The following is a 25,847-nucleotide window of genomic DNA, read 5'->3' as shown; positions in this document are numbered from 1 at the left end:
AGTGACCGAATGGACATTAGCCAAGTAAGTTATTTTAAAAAGCCCAAAGGACAAAGCAGAGGGTCTCCCATGAAGCAAATGGGCCAGAGCAAACAGGAAAGGAGAATAATTTGGCTGAGAATAATTTAAAAGCTGTCATTGTGAGGAACAAAGAGGCCAAATGCTAGAAATGGCCCTGTCAGCCTTGGTGAGCTGGATGCTGCTTTAAGCTTTTTCCAGAAGATGCTAAAAGGTAGAGACTCAAATGTGTTTTTCCAGGAGCTGCCTCCCCTGCTAGAAAGAGGAGTGAGCCCCCTGCAGAAGCCACCACAGCGAGGTCTCATCAGCCACAGCCACCACAGGGACCAAGTGCCGTGCATCAGCTGTCACCATGTCCCCTGGCCAGGGCAGGTCTGAGGCTGGCATGTGTCAGCAGGGGACAGGAGGCAGCACTTTGTTGTGAGGAAGTGGCCAAGGCTGCATGTGCAGTGGGCAGGGAAGAGCTTCACCAACCTTCACTCTGCACAGCTGAGATAAATGGCCTTACAAAAAATTAAACCTGGACCAAATCAACCTCTAGCCATTGGTGACATTACTAATGAAGCAGGACACTGCCTCACAAAATCTGGGCTCCTGAGGGGACCCCAAGATGTGTAAGGTGTCTCCACACTTCAGTAGGAATGGTTCACTGCTTCTGTACCCCCTCCTTAGTTGCTGCCTTCCTTGACACTGCCTGGGCACTAAAGCCACAGCCAGCTGGGCCAGCAGAGCTTGCACTAGGGGCATCTTGAAATGTAATTGCTGTTCAGGTTAGCTCCCACAGGGGCAGGAGGAACACAGCCACCACTTCAGCTTCTGAACAACTATAGCACAACAGATGCTCTTGGGAACTCCAAAATCCACCAGACTCAAAACCACCTCATCCTCCTCCAGGGCAGTCAGAAAAAAGCAAACTTTTGAAAACCAGTAAGACACAGTGAGGCACTGCTGATTGCCAACATGAAGTAATCAGGCACATACCTCATACAGATGCTCCATGCAAGGCAGAATTCCACCTGTAGGTATCCAATCCCTCCACGTTCCACCCATCTTATCCTAATGCATCTTTTTATCCACCAAGTAATCACCTTTCCAGAGCTCTCCACTGGGCTGAGGAACCTCTGGGCTACAGAGCAGCCTCATTAACTTTCCCTACAGCTCACACATGGGTTATGAAGGGGGCTCAGCTCATTTCCCACACCTGCAGCCCCTGTTAACTCATGAGCCAAAGCAAGGGCCCCTGCAGCACCTGTGAGCACTATCACCTGCTCAGGAGGCTGCAGGTGCTTCTCTAGGCTTCGGTGCCTCTGCACTTATTTACACACAGCAGAATAAATGGAATCTGGCCTTTCCAAGTGTTATTTCTAGAGCTATAAAATAATTTCAGCATCCAAACATATTTATAACAGGGAAACACTAGCTGGTACAAGAGAGTGAGTGTGTTCTTGGGTATATAAATGCCTCTCACCTCATGGAATATTCATTTGACTAAGGCAACTCTATTGCATCTTTGCCTATATTTTGCAGTTATCCAGTGAGAATTTCTTGGGGAATCTGGTGCTGCTGAAATTAAAAGAGGGCAGCAAAACTGGGCCTGATTGAAAAGGACAAAGTTGCAGCAAGGATTGAGAATGAAATCTGGAGCCAAGGTCTTTGGCTAGTTTCTTTAATGACCAGAAATAAGTGCCTGCACCTTCCATTTTCAACAGGGAATGTTGAGCAACTAAAGGTACATTTATGGGCTGATGTTCTGAGTTCTTAGTCATTCACTTGGCCTCTTGAAACATCCTTGAAATCTCCCTCAGTCTGAGAGTCACCCCCAGGCTATGCCACCTTTTTCTGGGTTTAATTTTGCATACAGATAGAAAAGCTGTTCAACTGTGTGTGTTTCCATGGGAATTTATTTAGTTGTTGAGAAATTAGTTATTATTGAGTCATTAGAAATGAGGTGATATCTCAGAAAGTTACAGTAATAAAAATACTGCAAGAATATTTTACTGTTTTGCTCTAAAACCCTCAGTTACATCTCCTTTGGTGTGGCACTGCTGTCAAGAGTAGTGAGCCATGCCAGAGAACTTTGCTTTCCTCTCAGCAGCAAAATGTGTGGTCATCTGCAGCCCAGAGCAGCAGGCACTGGGTTAGGGGGCAGCTCAGCACCTCTCACACTCAACCTATTTCTTTTGCAGTTGCTGAAGTGCTGATCTGTTTCCCTTCTAGGTCACTGGCTATTGATTGCTGCATGAAAAATCTCATGTGGGTGGCAAATTCAACGTTCCATTCCTGGCATTGCCAAGGCAGGGAGCTGACTGAAGTATCCCCACCCAGGACATGCACAGAACCCAAACCCCCTTGGAAGCAGCCCCCTCCCTGCCATATGGACAATGACCACACGCTGTATTTGTGTGGTTGCTGTGGTGAGTGAACCAGGCTTATGCAGCAGTGAGGCTCAGGAAAGGGATGCATAACTGCCTGGTCTGCCAGAGGGAGAAACTGAAACCCTTAAAAAAGTCAATGGACTTCTGGAGGTCAGTGCATCATGTGGGCAGCCCCTGCAGGGATCACATGAATATGCTCATCTACAGACCTCTAGGCTGTTTCTCCCCAGTGCAGAACACCAACTCCTAGACAAAAACTTGTGGCTACATCTCACTGATGCCAGCTGCAGGCCCAGAGGACATGGGCTGTTCCTGTGAGATGCCCAACAGGGAGCAAGGCAAAGGGCACTGGAGAAGTGGACCTGGCTATGCAGAGGGACAAGTTGGTGCTTTCCCAGCTCCTGAAAACTATTGGCCTAGAAGAAAACCCAACACTGAATGTTGCACCAAACAAAAAGACAAAGTCAAGCCCCAGGAAGCTATTCTGGGACAAAATGACCCTGCCAGCAGTGTAAGGAAGGAGGAAAGAAAGGATGAGGGGGTGCCTACATGGGGCTGCAGAGGAACAGTGTCTCTCCAGGCTGGGGCAGAGGCACACTCAGGTCTCACTGCAGGTCACATAGGGACCAGCTCCAGCAGCTTTTGCAAGTGCTGAATGGCATTTGAGAGTTGCCAAGAATGTCCACTGTGTCTCTCTTTTTGGGGCCTCTCTTATTACCTCAATTTACAAGCAGGCATAGGAAAATAACCATCACCTGCCCTTCCCCCTCCCAGCAAAACCCTGTTCAGCTGCAAAACCCTTTCAGCAAAGAGCTTTTCCAATATTAAAAGTACACTTTATTTTTCTGTACAATTCTTATGCAAATCTCCAGGTGTGGAAATGTCCACTGTGTCCCCGGAAAAAGTTGCAGATTGTTCTGCTGCCATGAGGCTCCATCCAGAACTGTCCAGGAGGGGCTCAAAGCCAGGACCACCAAAATCAAGTGCTGATGTTTTCTAGGTGCAGGGAGGAGAGCAGGAAGGAGAGGGAGGGGAAGGCAGTCCTGCTCTGCCATGGGGTCATGAGTGACCAGAGCCTTCCGTGGGTGGCAGGAGAGGCACCCTCAAGTTCACGTCATCGCTCGTGCTTAGTGTGGGAGTCGCTGCGTTCAACCGTCACCCCGTTCCCGTTCCGCGTCACCTCCTTCCTGTTCCAGTCCTTCTCCAGGTAAAACTCAGCGAGCACGGGGCAGTGCTCCGAGGCCACCCCACCCCAGGACCAGTTATCGGGGATCCATGGGTTTGTGAGCCCTTCTCGCACGACAGCCCAGTGGCCTGCATCAAAGAGAGGCACAGGGAAATGTTAGGTGACAGTGCCCAGAGCGAGCCTGACCCAAATAAAGGTTACACGACTTCAAACAAGCAGCTCTACCTGTGAAAACCTTTTTCAAGCTCCGACTGATCCAGATGTTATCCAGCGACTTGGACCCTTGTGGGTTCTTTGTGCTGATGTTGGTGAAGGTGCTGGAAGGGACCAGGTGGTGAAACTTCTCCTTCCTCAGGATGTCATGGTCGCTGCTGTCTGGGGCCTGGTTAAAATCTCCAAGGATTATTACATCTTTTTCTCCTGGAAAACAAGAAAAATAGAGAAGAATGGGAGGAATGAACATCCATCACTCAAGTACAAGAGGATTAATGGAAATAGGAAAAGTACAAATACTTAATAAACAAAGTGATTGTATTCTGAACTCCTGAAAGAAATGCTGTTTAAAGCCCTTTTCACTGACTGTTCACTCATGGCCATTCTCTTCATGACAATAAAACCAGCCAGTATACATTTGATGCTTGTTTTAAAATACCTCATTTATTGTAGAGTCACAGAATCATAGAAAATGCTGAGTTTGAAGGGCCTCATAAGGGTCATTGAGTCCAACTCCTGGTCCTGCACAGGACACCCCAAGTGACACCATGTGCCTGACAGCATTGTCCAAACACTTGTTGAACTCAGGCAGGCTTTGTGCTGTGATCACTTCTCTGGGGAGCCTGTCCCCAACCACTCTCTGGGTGAGGAACTTCTTCCTAATACCCCACATAAACCTCTGAACTCAGCTTCAGGCCATTCCCTCAGGTCCTGTCCCTGGGCACAAAAGTGAAGAGATCAGCACCTGTCCCTCCTCTTCCCCTCTTGAGGATGTTCAAGATCACAATGAGATCTCTCCTCAGTCTCCTCTCCTCCAGGCTGAACAGGCCAAGTGACCTCAGCTGCTCTTCATACCACTTCCCCTCAAGGCCCTTCACCATCCTCATGGTGTTCCTCTGGACACTCTCAAAGAGCTAAATGTCTTTTTTATGTTGTGACACCCCAAACTGCCCCCAGAACTCAAAGTGAGGCCACCACAGTGCAGAGCAGAGCGGGACAATCCCCTCCCTTGCCCAGCTGGTGTTGCTGTCCCTGATGCCCCCCAGGACATGGTGGCCCTCCTGGCTGCCAGGGCACTGCTGACACATGTTCAACTTGCCATCAACCAGGAGCCCCAGGTCTTTTTTCCACAGGGCTGCTCTTCAGCCTCTCATTTCCCAGTCTGTGCACACAACCAGGGTTGCCCCATCCCAGGTGCAGAATCTGGAACTTGCCCTTGCTAATCTTCATATGGTTGGTGATTTTCCATCTCTCTAGTTTGTTGAGGTCTCTCTTCAGAACCTGTCTGCCCTCAAGGGAGCTGACAGCTCCTCACAATGTAGTGTTGTTTTCAAACTTAGTATTCCTTCAAGTCCCATGTCCATTACTGAAGATGTTGAAGAGAACTGGACTAAGGATGGAGTTCTGTGGAACCCCCCTAGTGACCAGATGCCAGCCTGATGTCACCCCATTCACTGTAAATTTTTGGGCCTGATCTGTGACCTGGTTGCTCACCCATCATGTAACGTGGTTATCCACGTGTGCTGGACATTTTGTCCAGAAGGGTACTGTGAGAGACAAGCATTACTGAAGCCCAAAGATTAGTGTCTTTTCCTTGCTACTCCCTGTTAGTGACAAACTCAAAGACAAGCAGTTTTAGTGTCAGAGGTTTTTAGAAATCTGTGCCTTTTTGTTTTGTTTTGTTTTTCTGCAAGAAATATCTTCTGGTTTTAACTTATGTGAACATTTTAAAATAGATTTTCTTTAAGATTCAAGAACACTTTTGTGAGGAACCCAAGAAGACGCAGCCTTATGCTGGTATACACCACATTGCCAAAAGTGCAGTGCTCATTCTAATCTCTGCATTAGAAAAATCCCAAGGAATAGGACCAAGGAGCAGTCTCTGCAAGGAGCATCATCTTCTGATGGCAGAAGATGAGTTGAGAAATCACACAGACACTTCCTGACTACACCAACTTTATTTTGCCTGGTTGACTGAAGGGATAGTGCTCAACTTGAAACAAAAAATTACTTCAGTTATGTTTTGTTTGCAACCCTAATAAAGGAGAATAGAAGCTCCAGAACCCAATCTCATATCCACAATGTGTGGTCTCCTATCCCCACAGATGTGGATGCAGATATCCTACCTGTGTCCTTGGGTAAGAGGACAAAGCACACACCTCCTTGCCCATCTCAAGCCACTGCCAGAAATGTCTGACAAGACAACTGAAGAAGAATTATGAGAGCTGACCAGAGATGCTGCCAAGTCACTACTTGACACTCAAGAGGGATGGTGAAATGAGGCACAAATGCACAAAAAAAAAATGACAAAGCTGACTTCAGAGAAGAGATCTATGAATAGTCTATAAGCTTTTTCTTTCCTGGGATTGAAGTGTGAGAGGGGATGGGGTGGACAGACTTTCTCTACCATACTCAGTGCTCTGGATAAACCTAATTTTTTGCTGTTGCTGTAGAAGTCGCTTTCCAGGAGAGGGAGCACAAGCTCAACAAAATCTATGCCACTCCTGTCTTGCAGTGCAGAAAAGATGAACTGGGAAAAGGCAAGAGAGCAAGCGAGATTGAAGGGATATTACTTACAAATACTTCAAAACATGGTGCTTGCTAAGATGAAGAGGGGCAATGAATAGTTAGTGAAAATATTTGTGGTTTCTCTGCCCTTTCTAAGTCGGAAATCATATTGTAAACAACATGAAGTTTAAATACTATTCTACAAAGCATTCATTACAGCAGTCTTTCCACCTTTGAAGGATAAAAACCCATCTGAATCTGAACCTGAGTTTTTTTAGGCTCCATCAGAACCCAGAAGAAAAATCAGTCATTGTCTAATGGGATGACCGTGCCTGCTATGAGCTGGTAGCTGTGCATAAATCTCACGACAAAGATCTTTTGCAAGATTTCTTGTTTGGCAGGACCAGGAATCCTGAAGTGTAATTTTGGTCCTTCAGTGCTAACACTTGCTTAATTCCCAGGCAGCACTTGGCTCCTTCCGTCTTCACACTATGTTGGAAAAGACCATTACAGAAACCTCTGGAGCAAATCCTTGGTATTTAAAAATGATAGACATTATGATAGACATACTGCTGGGATCTTAACAGCAGTACCTTGATTATGCACAAAATCGATTCTACTCTATCCTAAACTACTCATGTTTTTTTTAGCAAATCTTCAAGACTACCTCCCTTACACAAAATATCTGTCGAAAAACCCCACTGTACGTACAAGTGAAAATTTTAACTGACCAAAAATTTTAACCTTTCCATTCTGGAGAGGTTAGAAAAAGCAAAGGATAAAAGCTACAGCACTTGTATGCTTGCTTGGAAGGAGGTAAGAAGTCAGCTTGCAGCTGACTGCCCAGGGAGGGAATCACTATATTCTTCACCCATTTAGAATTTGCATGCAGAATAACAAAGCATAAAATCACCACAAAGCATAAACTTGACAGAGAGAATAGGCTGGAGCTTGTTAAAGAAGCTGAAACCCCATTTGCCATTGGGGAGAGAAGGGAGTACTTTTGGTTCCCCTCTGATAGGAGCTCCTCAGACTGCAGAGGAGTGGGGAATACATCAGGCTGTGCTAAGCAAGGAAGAGCAAGCAACCAGTTCTCTAGACAACCACCAACTTCATTTCCCCTTTGTCCTGCCTCACTTTCAGCCCTTCTCCTATCTCTGCTGGTGCCTGCAACAACAACATCATGCATGCCAGCACTGCAGGTTTGTGTCTGTCTGCCTCCCAAGACCCTGACAGGCATCCAGCCATGAGAGGGAAGGAAGTGAACCCGCCTGGATGCTCCCAAGTGTGTGACTCTGTCTAACTGGACACTCCTGGGTCTCTCAGCAGAGGCAGGGAGCAGAGCTGCCCACAGCAGCTGCAGCTCTCAGGGGTCTCATGGATGAGCTCCAATGGCTCTCAGCCAAACTTAGCAAAAGTTCTGGAAGAAATCATGCCCTTGCCCATAATGAGAGATGATAACTGATCAAAAACTGCAATCATGATGCCCACAGTTACAATCGGAGAGAAAAACAGAAAATAAGACAATCCTATTGGTGCTGTGCTGTGATTCTCGTCTTTTGGAGAAAATTAGTTTAAGACTGGCAGGGCTTGATTCTGCTCCTCAGGAGCCAGAGGCTCCTCAGCTAATGCAATCTGGTCCTCCTCCTCCTCCAACAGACAGAGCAGCAGGAGCTCTCTTAACAACCAATCTTCTGCTGCAAAGGTCCCTGACACAGACTGCACTGTCCACAAGGACCCAGAGCCTCCATCTGTTGGGACATGGTGCCATAAAGCCCACAGCAGCCAGGCACATGTCCTGTTCATGATCTCTCAGTAGTGCTCTCACACACATTCACACCCTCTGGGCCCAAATGTGCCTTGTGCCTTGTCAATGGAGAACTCCTCAGGTGAAAAAATAAATCTGGTCTGTTTGCAAAGGCATTTTCAAATTCACTAAAGCACCAGCAAATTTTGGCAGTGCCTGTGGGTGGCTCTTGGCCAGCAAAGCAAAGCAGAAGCTTAACTCAGCCCTCTGCTGCAGTGGCTGAGCTCTGGTGTGCCAAGGCAATCAGCTGAGGGACTGACAGTGCCTGCAGAAGGTCTGCAGTGCTGAAATCTGCCTCTCTGCAGGAACAGGGAAACCCTCCTTGGCTTCATAGCAGGGCAAGGGGACCTCTGTAGGAGATACTTCCTGCCATGCCCTTTACCATGCTCTGGATGATTTCCCTCATGAACTAAACAGACTCTTAAATGCTCAAGTCCTTCCTGGACAGAGTGACACACATATGATGGAAGGATGTGATGTTACATTGGCTGCTAAGAAGTCATCTCAGAAGTCTTGTAAGCCCAGTCCCTGATGCATGGGTAACCCATGGAATATGGCCAAGCCAAGTGAGAGAAGATACCACAGAATCACAGCATGGTTTGTGTTGGAAGGGACCCTTAAAGATCATCTAGTTTGAGCCCCCTGCCATGGGCAGGGACACCTCCCACTAGACCAGATCATTCAAAGCCCCATCCAGCTTGGCCTTGAATACTGCCAAGGAGGAGCATCCACAGCTGCTCTGGGCAACTTGTGCTTCGCCACCCTCATAATCAAGAATTTCTTCCTAATATCCTAATATCTCATCTAAAACTGCCCTCTTTCAGTTTAAAGCCATTCCCCCTTGCTCTATCACTCCATGTCCTCGTAAAAAGTCCCTCTTCAGCTTTCTTGTAGGCCCATTTCAGTTACTGGAAGACTGCTGTAAGATATTCCCTAAGTCTTCTCTTCTTCAGACTGAACAACCCCAGATACCTCAGCCTTTCTTCACAGGAGAGCTGTTCTAGCCCCCTGATCATGTTCACAGCCCTTCTGTGGACTTGCTCCAACAGGTCCATATCCTTCCCATGCTGGGGATCCCAGAGTTGGGTGCAGCTCTCCAGGTGGGGTCACATGAGAGACAGAATCCCCTCCCTCACCCTGCTGGCCACGCTGCTTTTGATGCAGCCAGGGATGAGGCTGACTTTCTGGGCTGCAAGTGCATATGGCTGGGTCATGTCCAGCCACTCATCCACCAGCACTTGCCAGCTCTTCTCCTCAGGACTCTCTCAATCCATCCAGCACCCTGGTCCCAGCCACTAGCAGGACATCCAGAATAACACCTGTGTGCTGCCCATGGGCACCACACTGGAGACAAACTGCTGGAGCTTTGAGAGAAGACAGAAGAGCTGCTGCAAAAAGTTAGCTGTGAGCAGCTAACAGCCATTGCATCTCTCCAGTACAGATGAAAGGAAGAAAAGAGAGGGAAAAAGAAACAAGGACCCACCAATCTAATGGGAAAAATATGGAGATACTATACCCTGTGTCAAGGGAGGCTGTGGATAGTAAACAATGTTCCTCAAATGCTCACCTGCCTCTTAGTAAGAATAAAAGAAAATAGAACAGGCATCTGTTAGCAAAATGGGAACAGAAACTCAAATTTGCAGTACCCACACACAAACCAGTTCTTACTGCCCATATTGTGTGGACTAATTTGGAAAAAACTGAAGGATGGTGGTCATTTTTAGCATGAAATTCATTTTGGCAGGGCAATTCTGTACTTCAAAGTCACATGTGTGCACTACTATTTCTGTAGGAGACCACACCTGCATCCCACAAGTTTAGAGGAATCTGAATTTCTTCTTTTGTGAAAGACTAAGCCAAGAACAAGCTTGCACCAGTAATGTGCTGGCCATATGAAAATATTAAAACATGAAATAAAGAGAACACCAACAGTCTAAATTTAGATGCAGTGGAAGTGCTGCTCAGTTGACTTCAGAAGAGCTACACATTTATCCCACGTTTCAGTTCAGCCTTTGGGGATTAAACAAACGATCCTTTTGTTTACCTTCATCCTTTCCAATTTTAAGGTACAAGTGGACAAACACTTAAATCAGTAGCACTCAAAATAGCTCTGACTGGCTTCTGCAGCTCAAAAGGAACTACAATAGAGCATGCAGAAAAACTGCAAATACCTCTTGAGTTATACAAGAGGGACATTAACACTTCCAAGTGACCAAACTTGCTGAGCTGGGCCAAGTTGAAAATCATCACGCGAATAACCTTGGAACCCTTTCACATCTTTCTTGAGCAGTAAACAAAGGGCTGGACTTTTTCTGTTCCAGTAACAAGATCAGCAACATTTAGAATCTAAACTGCTTTGTTCTGCTTCACAGGAAGTTAAACATAATTTGAAAGCTTCAAAGTAAAAAGCAAACTCACAGAGATGAAGTAAAGAAATCCAGCTGCCTATTTCAGGGCTCAAGCTCAGGTCTAAATTCTGGTGTCATTTCATCCTGGTGTAAAGCCAGAGCAACTTCTTTCAAATCAACAAAATTATTCTACATATTACATCCAGGCACCAAAGCAGGATTTGGTCTCTTTTCCCATTAGCAGCCATCTGCAAATTTGCACTGGGTTTTCCAAAGAGCTTCCAATTATCCAAAAATTAAATATATAGAACTATTTCTCTTGGAAGAAAAAAAAAAAAAAATTAAGCTTTGCTCTGATAACAGGTAGATGTCATTTCCACAAAGCGCTTAAAATAAGGTCTCAACTCTAGTGACTTTTCTTTCCTTTTGCAGAATTTGCTGTTACAGTAGCACAAAACTAGAAGGAACTTAATTTGAAAAAGTGGTGTCAAAGCCAGTAGGATCTCCTGTGCTGTTTGTGTTAATTAGGAAAGACTGTAAGACAATGAGCAAGGGAAAAGCACATTTGTCATGCTATGCATCACACAAATATGGGTAAAGACAATTGTGAGGCTGATAAGGGTATTTCTGAAATGCTCACCGAGACAAAGTTCACTCTTTCAAAAATTCCTTTGAATTAGAAATTGTGCATGTGACAGCTGGCAGAAAAAACCCCTGCCTTACCTTTCAGAGTCTCCTGCAAACTCTGTGCACAGGCTGCCAGTTTGTGGCTGTCGTGGTTCTTCCCGCTGTTCTCCCCTGCGGAGGGCGGCAGGGCCAGGTGAAGGTTAACCACGGTCAGGTCATTCATTCCAACCTGGGGGACAAGGAGGAGAAATCAGTGCCTGCAGTGGGGAATAGAAGGTCACAACACAAAACCACGTGCCAGCTCCCAGCACTTTCAGTGGTAAATCTGGAGCAGTAGGACTCACACTGCTGTGTATGTGGTGTGTCTTGGTGTGTCTCAGTGTGGGGAGGAAGAGGAGGGAGGCATTTGCATTTTGCAGCTTTGTTTGCAGTAACCTCATACCCTCTCAGTTCTGGGGGAACTGGTTTGCATTAGCCAACCACTTCCTTTCACCACTGTGGTGAAAAAGTCAGCAGAAAGAAGTCAGCTGCTTATGAAAATCAGTTTATGCAAAACCAGTTGTTAATAAGCTACAAATAATGTCATGGTCATTACAGGGGCTAATTACTGCTGTCTTGTGATTAGCCCTGCCTTGTCACAGAGACTAACCAAGAAACTTAATGTACCTTGAAAGGAGTTGTTGGCTCCCTGCAATCTCCTGTTCACCTTCCTGGAATCACTTTGACCTATTTGTATGATCAATTAATTACTAATACTTTATTTATTAATAATTATTCAATTAATGCTTCTCTCAAAGCATTACCAGAGATGTCAATTTCCCTAGACTCGACCCTTTCATCACAGCCTGTGTGGAGATGGGCTCTCTCTGCTCACATATTTGCTCCAGCATATACCCAAGAACTGGTTCCAGAAATGATGATATTCTTTTAGATAGGTTTAGCTCTAGTGAAAAAGCTTTAAAATGGAAACTCTGAAGTGTGACAGCAACAGAAGTCCAAGTCTTACTGAAGGACTGTGACTTATACACACACATACTCATATATATATATATATATATATATGTGTGTGTGTGTGTGTGTGTGTGTGTGTGTATAAATATATATATGTAAAATTCATCTCCATTCTCCCTGCACTCATCCCTCTTTGTGGCAGTGACAAGAATCCCAGCCCTGTGGCCTGGCTGCTATTGAGGATCCACTGACCCTCAGGTTCTCAAATACTCCCTTGCAGCAAGGTTTGCTCCCACAGGAGCAAGGGAAAGGACTGACTGTGGTGAGCTACCACATGTATTAAGGTGCATTAAGCACCTATCCATAATCAAGCCATGGGACAGTGATAAGAAGGGTCAGAGGCTCATGCAAATTTTTATCTGTGAGGAGGCTGTGTCTCTTTTCACCATAGCCAAATTCTTTTCAGTAAAAGGTTGGACTGGCACTGTGGCAGTTACCTTGAAATGTGCAAGATAAGGATGAGGATATGAATGCCTCCCGTTGCCATTAGTCTGTGCAGTCTCCTGAGATGTGGCATCTTTCAGCTCAATGCCAGCTGTTGTATCCCAGAGGAAGCCAGAATATTCAACTCCCTGGAATTAAAAAGGAAAAAGAGAAATGCCGGTCACAAGATGGTAAAAACAAAACATTCTGCCCAAATGCAGCCCCATATCTATCTATTGATCTATCTATCTATCTCTCTCTCTCTCTCTCTCTATATATATATCTATATCTAGGCTTGGTGCCTGCCGAGGTCAGGAAGCCTAATTGGCTATACACAAGCATAAAGGAGAAACAGTTTCCTGGGCTTTTAGTGGAAGATACAGAGGACAAATAGGCTTCTTCAGTTCCCTACCAAAACTCCCACCAGATGTGGGAGGAATGCTTCCTGGGAAGCTCCACTGACTTCACTGAAGAGTGCATGTGCCAAGCTGAAACACTTATCACTCTGCTACTCTCAGCCCCTCACATCTGCACACTGGCTATTGGACACCCAGCTAATTCCAGCACTGCTCCAGTAAAGCCAGGGATTTAACAGTCTGTTTTATCTTCCAGAGGCAGAGCATGGTCAGGACCACTGCAGGGCTGAAGGATGCTGCCCCTCATGTGCGTGTTTGGGCTGACCTGTCCCCATTTCCTCTTACTCCAGGCAAGGCATTGGATACCTCTGAGTGTGGTCAGTAATGAGGTAGTTTGTTACCCTCATGATTGTCTAACCATGAGTTTGGTGTCCTGAGGTCTCACTGGGTGACTGCTAAGGCTTGCAGCAGACAATGCTGTGCACAGTTGTTCCTTCTCCCCAGGCTCCACACCATCTCACTGCCTTTTTTCAGCTGCAAGCTATAAATATCCCAGCCCCTTCAGTCTCTTAGTGTGAAATCTGGTCTAGACCTCTCAGCCCTATAAATTTCTCTGTCTTTTCCAGCTAGTATGCTTCATGCTCAGCTCTCTACTCCTTTCAGCTCTGCTTCTATGATCTTGAATGGGATTTTTTTTTTGATCGCTTCATGACGTGGAATTGGCATTTTCAGAAAGCTGTCTATGCTGGTGACACCAGCAGCAGTATCTAATTCAAACACTGTCAGCCTCTTCTCCCATCACCCAGACACCATTTCCCTTGGCATCATTCAAACCCACTTCCCTTAGCAAATCACAATTAAATCTATTGCAAGGAAGAGTTTTCTCCATTTCAGCTGCAATAAAAAAGTGTTAACTGCTCCGCTGACTTCCCAAGAGCCTTGAAGGGATTCAGGCTGGTTCAAATTCTTTGGTAGCTCCTTCGATAAGTCACCTTTAAAATACTGACAAAATTATTCCACCAGTAAGAAGCCTAAGGTCTAAAAACTGATACAGGAAAAGATGTGAAATAATAAAACTGCTGTCAACAGCTGTTGGCTATTTCCAGGCTCCAGACTTTGTATCTACATGGCAGTCAAAAGTAACTGCCTGGTTGAAATGCTCAAACTGTATGGAAGCACAAGCCAGAAGCACCATTCACCATTTTGTGTTATTTAGCCCCACACAGCATCCCAAAATCACCTAGTGCCAAAGATGCTGTGTCCTTGGGGTTACACTGTGTTACCTCACTGCATTTGTGTACACAGTGCTCAAACCTGACAGACTAACTAGCCCTAGAAAAAGAAGAGATTTTTGGCTTGCTGAAGGGTTCTACAGCTCAGTCAGATTCTTGTTAAAGCAGCTAAAAGGAAGAGTCAATAGATAAAATTTCTATTCTTAGTTTGGCTGCACATTTCTCCCATAATTTTGGGAACTGTTCATCCTTATATTCCTGTCCATAAAACAAGGTGGATAATAATTTTTATTTAGTCACCCTGTAGTCAAAGCTGCCATTGTTATCTTTTGAAATACAGCTCAAGAAAGAACTGACTAAGACTCTGAATTTAACATAGAAATTCTGAGATATTTATTAATAATTCTTAATAAAAAAACAAAAAGTGGAGGGAACAACTTTGACAACTTTGTACGGCTATTTATATTCAGTGTTTTTATAATCTGGCCTAACAAGAGATCCCAAAGGAAAACTCCAGCCACAAATAAAAATGTCCTGAAGGGCATTTACATTCTGCACTGCAATTAAGTGTGGATTGTATTAAACTTTAGACACATTCAGACACTCTGTATCTTTCTAGACCCTTCTTGACACTGTGTCTGTCTAGCTAGAGTAAAATCCTTGTGCTGCCCAGGTGGTGGGTTTTGGTTTTTTGGGTTTATTTTCCCCTCATTCTTGGGTTTTTCTCAGAAGGGCAATAAAAGGAGGTGCACCTGCAAAAACATGACTCCAAAACCAGTGAACGGTGGGTGATGCAACGTGATTTGGAAAAGCCAAAATAAAGAAATGTGGATTCTAAGCAGCATGGCTATAAGACACAGCTGCAGCCACTTATTTAGTAATAACAGTGCTCAGAATGGATCATTCTGGATCAATAAATTGCTGAAGACTGCCCCATGTGCTAACAGGCACTACTTGTTATGTGACAGGTCTCAGATCCTGCTTCTACCCAAAAACATCCATCACTGCAACAACTGCACCATGAGAACAACCCTGTTCAGCAGCAACAGTCTCCAGCTCAAGGTGGGCACTGCTCTGAAAACTCATTAGAACACTTAAAGGTGAAAGAGAGAGACTTCCCTTGGGAGAAACTGCTTTTGGGCACTGTTAGTGATGTCCAGCCAAGAGCAGCTACACTTTGAATATTGTCAAGGGTAGGCAGGTGCAGCTGTCACCATCTTAATAAATCAGTACCTCCCCGCAGTACACATTTAACCATATATATATATATATATATATACACATTTAAACACATTATATACATTTCTACATTTCTATAATTTGAATACATTTATATATTTAATACATTTAAATATATATACATAAATACATTTAAATACATTTATATACACACATTTAAACACACATACATACATACATACATACATACATACATACATACATATATATATATATATATATATATATATATATATTCCCAGAGCAGAAGTTGCTGCAGGGAAAAGCACAGTGCAGCGTGGTGCAGATTTCAAATGGAGTCCACAGTATTTTTAACACCTGTGCTGATGACTCTGGGGAACGCAAAAGGTAAACTCTTCTAGGTGAGGATGGCAGGCTGCAGGGCTCCTCTGAGGGCTCTTCACTTGCAAATTAGGAAAATGGTAGGAAAATGGGAAGGCCTTCCAAATGCCAGCCAGTGCAGCACCAGGGAGCAAGTTCAGGTGACTTGCACAAAAAATGTCGGAAGTATTGCAGCCTGCCAGGGGAAAAACTCAGGACTTCCACCTTGTCCAAAAGCATGGCTTTTCATCTATATATCTGTTCTGCTTTTGTCCACCTCCCCTAAAAACATGCACACCAAATACACACACACATCTTCCTCCTTACAAGTGTGCTACAGTTCTTCCAAAACATAAATTGTAGAGTCAAATTAAAAGCTATAGGAACAGCCAGCTTAAAAAACAAGAAATACAAACCTTGCCAAAAGGGATTTGCAAAAAGTGTCGCCTTGAACATTCAAAATATGTCCTTGGTTAGAGGGGGGAAAAAAAGCAAAGCCAAAGTTCAAACTTAGGGATTAATGTACCTTGTGTAGCTGGCCTGAGGGTTTTTCGGAAACAACACCCTTCCAACATCCTCTAGGGCCCTTCCACTTGCGGATGTTTGGCAGCGTCGGCTGGTTCAGCTCCATACAAAACTAGAGAGAGAGGAAAGGGGAAAAAAATAACATCAGCTCGGAGAGTTTTTAAAAAAATTGCAAAATAAAGTGTGTAGTAAAGCACTGGTAAGAGGCATAAAGGAGCACAGGCTGTGCTCTCTGCCTTCCCTGAAGGCTTGCAAAGGAGGTGGTCTGAGCCACATCCCAGGCTGACTCACCCCCAAATTGGAGATAAATAAAAACTAAAATAACTCCGTGCAAATCCTGCAAGGAAAACATTTATCCCTCAGACCGTTTTCTTTTCCTCCAGAGCTACTTGTCTGATTGGAAAGGGGTTTCCTCTGTGCTGCCTCCAAAGATGCTGGCTGCACCATATCCCACCCCTGCTGGGGCTTCACAAACAGCTGCAGAATCCTCCTGGGGGCAGGAGGCTGCCATAGCGTGGCTGGCCCCGCTCCAACAACACAGCCACCAGCACGACATGAGAGGAAGGGTGTAGGCCAAGCTCAGTAGCTGGAGTTTTGGGGTTAAGGCTCCTCTGACTTTACGCCAGGGACACGTGCTCGATTTCCTCAGTGCATGAAGGAAGCAGCTGCACACTTGCACGCAGCTCTAGCACATCCTTCTCATGCTTCCCAGAGGTGCTCATCTCCTTGGTCACTGCTGAACAGCCACAGCACTCAGACACCATTACATGTCCAAGCTCAGGACCAGAGCTAGAGAGGCTGCATCCTAACGCCCAGCAGATCAGAGATACCAGAACTGTGGACACTGTGGAGAGCCCCTGAGTCTACCTGTGTAACATCTTGAGATTTAAATAAAAGTAACTAATTAACTAAACCAACTAACTAATTAAATAAATAAATAAGAAAAACCACCCTGGAATTTCTGGGATCTGAAATTCCTTGGTGCAGATAATACGGAATACTTTTTGTTAGGAGTTTTTCAAAACCAGGCTCAATAAGGGCTAGAGTCCTTTGCAAGGCTGATGTTGGCTCCAGGCAGGCTCTGGTTGAAAGCTGGCAGGGATAGGCAGCAGTCAGATGCCCTGGTTGTGGCAGAGGTTCTGGCTGTGGGGAAAGGGGCTGGGAAAAACTCATCCCTGTGAAAGAGCAACAGGGACTTCCACCATGCATCAACTTGTTCTGATACTGGAGAAACTGGGTTGAAATGCAGAGGCTTTCACAGTGAAGAAGGATCCTCAGACAAAATCTTAGATCCAGAACACCCCTCCAGATCAAGCAGCAATTTAACAAAGGATTTGCAAGGCAAACAATAACCTCATGTGTACAGTGACTCTTTGCAGTGGGACATGTCTCACACAGTTTGAAGAGCTACAGAGCTGCATGGATATAAGTATTTCCTACATAGGTATCAGTAAAATAACGGGATAGTTATTTTTATGTTTACCTTTTGATTCAGAAACTAAAATCAAATCCTGATCTTTTGCCGACTCCTTTGTCTGCAAGTTCAGCATCCTGCAGCTGTAGGCATTGATTCTCAGACACACACAGCCCAGACACCCATATCTGCTTCAGAAGACCAAGAGCTGTTCTGGTTGCACACCCAAAGCAAAAACGCTTGGCACAGCTTTTAAAAGTTTTCTGACGTGCAGAGGTTGGCTGGGGCTTCTTATTCAAGATGCCACAGTAACACACCACATTGTTGCCCATTATGTACCTTCAGGCAGTGCTGGGGCTGGGCTGATTTATGGAACTCAGAGGCAGGTAGGGTGTTTGCACAGCCTGGGAACACAGCTCTGCTCTCAGCTGATCACCAGGTGCTACCCAGCTAACACAATAAATCACAGCAGCGATAATTATTCACTCCTGATGCCATTCTGATGTCTTCAAACAGAGTGGATTTGGTCAATGAGTTTTCTAACACTTAAATAATTTGAATCAGAAAAACAAAATTATTGTTGAAATTAGGAGTTTAAATGTAACCTGACAAAAGACTTATCTCTAGGTTGCAGCTGCCTAGAAGGTCCAGCCAGCACAAAGCATATGACAGGACTGAAAAAATCCTACCATCATTTTATTAAAAAGAGCATCTGCAGTTGACTAGTTTGAATAGTTTGCTTCCTTCAAACTGATTTTTTTTAAAGGCCTTGATTTGACTTTGTGGATGCAAAAAGACGACAAATAAGATTACCTGGTTTGTTCAGAAAAAAAAAGCCCATTCTGGGTACGGCTCCAGCCACGGAGAACTTGGCCTACAGCAGCTGATTTCAATCTGTACTCATTTTCCAAGGCTTACAGGCACACATATTTTGAAGCTGTGACAGCATACTTGCTGAGGTCATGTTTTTTTTGCTGAAGTGAGAATGGCATTTTTTAAATCATCTTGTTCTGCCCACAAAACCCAACATCAACCAACATTACGCTTTCCCTCATGCAGCAAAATATACAGACAAGCTCCAAGTCCACATGGGGAATGAAAAAAAAGCCTTTCCTCTTTTGCAAAGCTAAGTTAGAGCTCTGCCAACCCCTTTGAGAGGCAATTCTTCAAGGGGTAAAGAAAAATTAAAACCTCAGTTAATCAAAACAACTTTTTTTCCCCCCCAAAATCCTCCTAAGGAAAAGAGCTCTAGCTTTATTTTTCACTAGAGCCTTTCAAGCTGCAAGTTTCCTAAAATTCAATCAGCCTCTTCATTATAACCTACATATACCAAGTCAAAGCTCACACACACACACACTGTGAGACCAACAGCACCCAGGCTTATTTACACAGATGCCCTGTGGTCTCTCCTCCAGCTGGGTGCTGGTTTTTGTGGGATAGGCAGTGCTGCCTGGGAACAGGAACACAGCAGCACCAGGCTCCAAGGCATACTCGAAACAAAGGGAAGCCTGTGCTTGTGAGTGATCAACCTCCTTGTGTCAGGTAACTACCTGCCCGTTGGATTCAATGATCTTTAAGGTCTTCTCCCACCAAAAACTTGTCTGCAGTTCTATGATTGCCCCTGTCTGGCACACAGGGCACCAATAAGAGCCACTACCCCAGGAACTGAGACAAGCTCTGTTGCAATTGCTGATAAGCAACACGTCATTTTCACAAGAAGGGAGGATCCAAAGATGCAATTGCTCTTTGTCCACCCTAATAAAGAGCTGGCACCTGTCCCTCCCTGCCTGTCCAGAAGCAGAGACAGGTACTTATGGCTGACTTAGGAAGAGAACAGAGGGCAGCTGGGAGAAGCTGGAGAAATGCCCATTTGAGGAGTGACTGGAAAAGCAAAGGCAAGGGGTCTTGGACTAATTAGGAGCAGGGAAAATGACATATGCTGGGCTTCTACATTCTGGAAACCATAAGGCAGTTACAGACTTCCTAACACTCCTACCTGTCTCCCCAGGGCACTCCAAGCACTGCAAGAACATCTAACTTGGCCATAAAGTTTGGTCTCTTCTAGTGCAGTAGCTAATTCTGCACACAAGCAGCTCCCACCATCTTCTTCAGGATGCCCTGGTTACTCTGTGTTTTATTTTGGGGTGCTATTTGTGCAGCAGGGTCATCCTTCCCAGCTGAGGACACCACTCCATGCTGAACATCTTGGCCTGCCAAATGTTACTCCTGTAATGCCAGGTCTGGGGACCACCCTGAGCCAGCGACCTCCCTTGTGGTGAACATCTTTTGCTCAAAAAGAAGATGGGCTACTCCTAAGCCCTGAGAAAACTAAATGTGACCCAGGAAAACAATGCCTTAGGGTTTAATAAATTACACATTTCTATTAGCCAGGGATTGCTCTTTGGAGGATACCTTTGTTTCAGACCTGGAGCCAGAGCAGAGGCTGTGAGAAGGGCACGGGGAGAAAGAGCAGTGAAGAGGAGATTACAGGGTATCCCTATGGCATGGTACATCTAAGTGCAGTAATCATCACCTGAATTTCAGAAAGGCACTCAAAACTATTAAATATCCATTGTGGTTAACCACCACAGAAGCTGTCAGGCCAAAAGGGCACTGCAGTTGAGGTAAACTACTACTCGCTTCATCAAAGAAAAGGTGATTTTGGTTCCTCTTAATTGAGAAGAGAGATGAGAACGACAGAATAAATTTTCCGTATCTAGATGTCACATACGCACAGTTACTTTTCTTTTAATAAGCACTAGAGGGAGCAGCTTTAATGACTACCAAGATGAGTAAGGAACTTCTATCAATTCCTTATAATCTCAGCTATGTGCATGTGTCATATTAGCAAAGATTTGTCTTTCCATGGGGAAAGACACTTGCAGTTTGAGGTAAGGGCTGTTTTGTGCTACAGAGCATCTCCCAGTATGAAGGACTTGGTGCACACAGGAAGGGTAAACAGAAGAGCTCCAAGATACACCTTGTATATTGAGCAGTGGCACTTGAGGAGAAGGCCCACAACAACTCTCCAATAAAAATCCCATCCTGAAATATGATCTAATTTATTTCTGATAGAAGATACAACAAAATAGACAGTAGCTTCATGAAACCATCTGGAAATGTTCATTTTTAATCCATACTTCATTTCCCTACTCTATTCCTATGTACTGTATAAATTAAAAATTAAATGCACATTATCCTTTCTTTATTCATCCAACTGGACTGTATGCTTATTTCTAATTGAAAAAGCAGACTTGAACACCCATAATCCAAATCCAATCTACCACAGGACACAGCTACAGTTGGCTCACCCTAAAGAAGCCTGACCCAGAAAGCCAGGAGCAGAAACGTTACAAATATTTCCAAGAACCTGAAACCAACACCTTTGGTTTTCAAGCAAAACTTTCTGATTTGACTTCCAGAAGATGAGTGTTTTGTCAGATCACATTTGTGAGGAGGAAAAGCTGAGCTGGGGGCTGAAGAGACTTGTGGGTTCTGTATTTTATTGTACTGGCTATTGAGATATAGGTAGGGAAAGGTCAGAGGCTTTGGGACTGTTGGCCTGGTGTAGGCACACCCTGGTGCAAGGCAAGTCAAGAGGAAATCAAAGACACAGCAGGGCCAGGATGCTCAGCACACTTGTACAGCTGGGTAACACTGAATGCACTTCCCACAGGCTGGAGCAACTCAGGAAAGGGACACGGAGGAGCATCAGGTGTTTCAGTGATATCTGCATTCTCCCATAACCCAGTGTAGCAGCACGGAAGGAAGCCTTATTATGAATAAAGGCTAAAACTGACAAGAATGTTGTCTCAGGCCTTCACTGCTTGTTTGCCTTTCTCTCAAGCATATCCCTTTCCTGTTTGCAACACAGTTGAAAAACACACACATGAGAAGGAGATGCATCCCCTGCCGTGCAGGATGCACTCACCAGCTCTATTCCACACAAGTAGCATGTGGGAAAACTGGGGTGACCCTATGTTAAGTATATATATGTTCATTTTTCACATGCCCATTCAAATAGTCCCTTTCAGAAAGACTTCATTAAAGACTGCATCATCTTTACTGCTTGTGTTGTTCATGTACTGATATTACACAAAGGCAGATGGGGATCTGATAGGCATAATTATAATTATAAGTGTTTTCAAAGGAGAACAACCCCCTCCTTCAGGTAATCAGTTTCAGTTCTTAGCCATATGTATATATTTGTGATGGAAAAAGTTTTCTCTTTCTCAGTATTGTACAAAATTCTACAATGACGTTAGAGCTGAGGAAATAATTTTTAAAAATGTAGAAGTTTGGGAGAAAAATTCTAAGAAAAATCAAAAAAATAAAAAAGGAATCAATCCACTGAACAGGTAAAGGCCATAGATTCATGCCTGGAAAACTTATCTGCCCCTTTGGCCATGCCAGAGTGTCCTATTTGTACTGGGTCATTGAGACCTGGGGCAGTACCTTCCCATTGTTTCTGTACTGGTTTATTGTTCCTAGAACTAAATCAAAACATCCAGATTCATGACCAAATAAATTCTTGCTACCCTCCACATTCTTTACATTACCTAATTCACCCTTCAAAAAGCTCTATACACTCATTGCAAGAGGTGAAATTAAGGAAGAGCCCTTAAGCACAGCCAAATATTCACCCCTTGTCTTTCTTCAGAAATAATACAGGACCCATAGGTGCAGTCACCACCTCTACATAACTTTGTGTGCTACAGACATACAAAGCTGGGATAATGATGGGATAATGTGCAAATTGGGGTCCTAAAGCTTGGTCCATCTGAAGGCACCTGTAGCTTTTCCCTCAACTCAAGAAGGACTCATTTTTCCTGGAAAAATGCTGTTTCTGCTTCTTAAAGAGCACACCAGTAATTCGGACACCCACAGAGGAAGGATTTCTTTCCTCTGAAGATCAGAATCTCACTCAGCTCTGGAATGACAGCTCCAGGCACTATGTTACAGACCACAGAGCAAACATTTACCATACCACAGCCTCACCCCTGTTAGCCTTGTGGTGACCTGAATTCCCAGCTTTGCTGCAAAAACCACTTCTAAGCTTTTCCTTTTAAAAAAGGAAACCTTCAGGACTGAGCTTCTCAGAGGGGACAGGATGAGGAAGGATAATTTTTCAAGCCCAACTATACACAGGCTAGAAACTAAGTGGTGCAGTCCCTCTGCCTGCTTCAGAGGTGGGTAATTCCATGTCTGCAGAGAGGCACTGCTCAGCAAAGCATCAGAGGAGACCGTCATTTAGGGCACCCTAGGGTTAGGCAGCAGCTAAATGATGCTTGGCAGGACTGGAAGGTTTTTCAAACTGAAGGCATTGTTTCCCACATCAGGTATCTGAGCCCCTTCATGATCTTGACTCTCTTTTGAAGCAGCCCCTGGATGTGGATCCAGCTGGACATGCACCCCTCTCCTGCCGCTACTGTGTTACTCACCCATTGTGCTTCGGGAATGTGCCGGAAATAATTATGCTGATAAGTTTAACATTATCTCAGTTATCAAAAGTGTGTGATGGTTTGTTTCCATATACAAACTTGTTGGAATCAGATCACTTTTTCTTTTTCCTAAGTCAGGCTTTACATGATCCATTGGGGAGCGGTAGGAGCCGAAGTTCGCACTCCCAGGTTACTTGCTTTGCCTTTTGAGTACTTACTTTGGAAAAACTTATGAGTTTTATTTGCTTTGGAAAAACTTATGACAAACAGTGAGTTTCTACACTGCCCTCCCAGATGAATTATAGCTCACCACAGCCACCCAAATGCTTACTTTTCTGTACTATCTAAGAGGAAATTGCTGTCCTAATCTTTGAATATGTGATTTAAAAAACACATTGTTGCCCATAAACCCAGTTCTTTGCTCACCTTTAAACACTGTGTTCTCAGGACAACAATGCAGATCATTCACTGGCCTATTCTCCTACCTTCATCCTAAACAAAGGTGATTATTTATATAAACAGTGTCTTTTTATAGATCTTCAAAAGGAAGACAAGGAAGAACCTTTGGCACAGAGCAGCAAAACAACAACTGAAAGAGGCAATACAGTAACTCCACTAACATATTTTTAGTGCTGGGGACACCAGTGAAGAACTATGGGATGTTCAGCTGCCTACTGTCAAACCTGAATACTCACTATCTTTCATCCAGTTTGCCATTTAATGGGAAGGTGTCTACAGAGATGTTTGGTAGAGATCTATGCTGTCCTTTCTCTTTGGAAGGGGATGGCCACATCTACCAGGCCTTTATGTAGAACATTTGTGGGTTCTTAATTTTTCATGTTTCCATTCACAAGCTGAGCTTTTGTCTTATACTTCGCAGGATGGACTCATTTGGCAGAAGACATTTCCTGGCTGCTTCTTTTCATAATCCTAAGACTTTTTTTTATTTTAAACATAATTCATAAATTAAGGCTCAAGAGATCATCAAGGATGATCACAAATTTATTCTTGAAGTCTTTTCAAGACAGTGTTTTATACTTCATAAGTAGGCACTATAATCATTAACAGCTATAATGGCATGCCAAGGGGATTGACATTATATAAAAAGGAACAAAAAGAAGCCCTGGTGACTGTGAAAGTACCTTTTTTATCACAATGGTTTTACCAAAGTTGAGTGAGTTCAAGTAGTTGCACTATGGCATCAAATAGTACCCAACTCAACTGAGTAGCTATACTAAAATCACAGAATCACAAAAATCATGAGCATCCATGCAGCATTTGTCTGGAGACCTAAGCTATGTGCTCATTTGGACTGGATATCAGGTACTGGGCAACCAGGAGTCAATGGCTTCCTGGAACACCTTTTTGTGGTTTTGGTTTGGTTTTTTTGTTTGTGTGGGTTTCGGATGTTTGCTGGTTGTGGGGTTTTTGTAGGGTTTTGTTGGGGGTTCTAAGTTTGTCTGGGAGGTTTTTTTCAGTTTTCCTTAGGGCCTGGGTGTTTGGTTTTTTATGCTTAATCCTGGGTCGATTACTTTTCCATGAAACCCAGGAATCAATTTCTGTGGTGTGGTGTAAAATGACACCACTGTGAATACAGCCTTACTCACCCAGGAACTACCAGGAGGTGACAATGAGTTTATCAGAACCTAGCCCTTAATACAGAAAGCAAATAGAGAACCATCCAATGAAACATGAGATACAAAAGTGATAAGGAACAGTAGATTATTCACTGACTAAAAGCACCCCAAACAAAATGAGCTCTATCGATTTGCCATCATCTGAATCTCCTCATCTGCATGCCACATTCAGCCAGAGGAGAAGAGGAAGGGGGAAAAATGTTCTAATGCAAAAGAAGAACAAAAAAAAAAATGAAAGGGAGCAGGCAAATCACAATATTTGAATGTTATTAATCAAAGAAAGCTGCTTAAACATGTAAGCTTAGGTGTCCTTCCATCTCATGATAAAACTTCACTAATATCTAGAGGTAATAGTAAGTGAATTGGGTGTTTTGTGGCTTCATTTCTTTCCTACTGTTGGTATTACTGTTTTCCTCAACTGATTTACATCTCTGCTTAGAGCAAGCATTCTTTCCCATGGTTAAGAACACAAAAACAAGGAAGAAAGAAACATCTAATATGACTCACAACCATTGCCAGCCTCAAATATTTATTCTTCCTTCAGGCATTGATTACATCACCCTACAGAACACTGGGCCATCTTCTGTAAAGTTATTTTAATCTACCTCACCTCCTAATTCCATTTTTTTTAAATGCTTATTATCTGGAAGATCTCTTCCAGGCTGTTAGCACTAGGCCATGTTATCTTACCTTTAAAAAAATTAAAAAAAAAATCTCATACTCCTTTCTTTTTTGTTTTTACAGCTCTAGCCCTTAATTCAAAGGGCCCAATTTGACATTGATTCCTTTCTGAAACAGCTCATTCTTTATTTATAGATTTCCATGAGTAATAATACATGCTTTTCTGTCTGTCCTTACTAGCATGCCCTCCACGGAGTCTACATGATTGTCCTTCAACCCTGACCAAAGTTCTGCTCCAACAGATGCCATGGATTCTGGCTTCCCACAGAGAGCATATGTATTACTATCAAAAATTATTTGGGATGACATTAAAACACCCTTGCTGCTATGTCAATATGTTATAAAAAAAATAAAAAAGAAACAAAACCAAAAAACCACTCTTGCTCAAATTGCTGACTACTCAAAACTGTTCCTGTTCTTTGAACTTGCTTTGCCTTCTACCATCTTCTAGAGAAAATCAAGGGAAAAGGACTGAGTAAGTCCCC

At 44.0% G+C, this 25,847-nt stretch overlaps 1 protein-coding gene across 1 annotated transcript in view; it reads right to left on the bottom strand.

Moving 5' to 3' along the window:
• Nucleotides 1-3,207: 3,207 nt before the first annotated feature.
• The window catches only part of EEPD1 (endonuclease/exonuclease/phosphatase family domain containing 1), a 62,148-nt gene continuing 39,508 nt past the window's right edge, over nt 3,208-25,847 (bottom strand). Inside the window, exons 3-7 of the mRNA XM_054640267.2 lie at nt 16,191-16,301; nt 12,531-12,665; nt 11,179-11,311; nt 3,805-3,999; nt 3,208-3,707 (exon numbers count right to left, since the gene is read on the bottom strand). Coding sequence (XP_054496242.2) covers nt 3,508-3,707; nt 3,805-3,999; nt 11,179-11,311; nt 12,531-12,665; nt 16,191-16,301 — 774 coding nt within the window. The 3' untranslated portion in view covers nt 3,208-3,507. The remainder of the gene's footprint in view (nt 3,708-3,804; nt 4,000-11,178; nt 11,312-12,530; nt 12,666-16,190; nt 16,302-25,847) is intronic.

Source organism: Agelaius phoeniceus, chromosome 1, assembly GCF_051311805.1.
Source record: "Agelaius phoeniceus isolate bAgePho1 chromosome 1, bAgePho1.hap1, whole genome shotgun sequence".
Taxonomy (NCBI): domain Eukaryota; kingdom Metazoa; phylum Chordata; class Aves; order Passeriformes; family Icteridae; genus Agelaius; species Agelaius phoeniceus.
The sequence above is the reverse complement of the archived record's forward strand: the minus strand, read 5'-3'. Positions and strand labels throughout refer to the sequence as shown.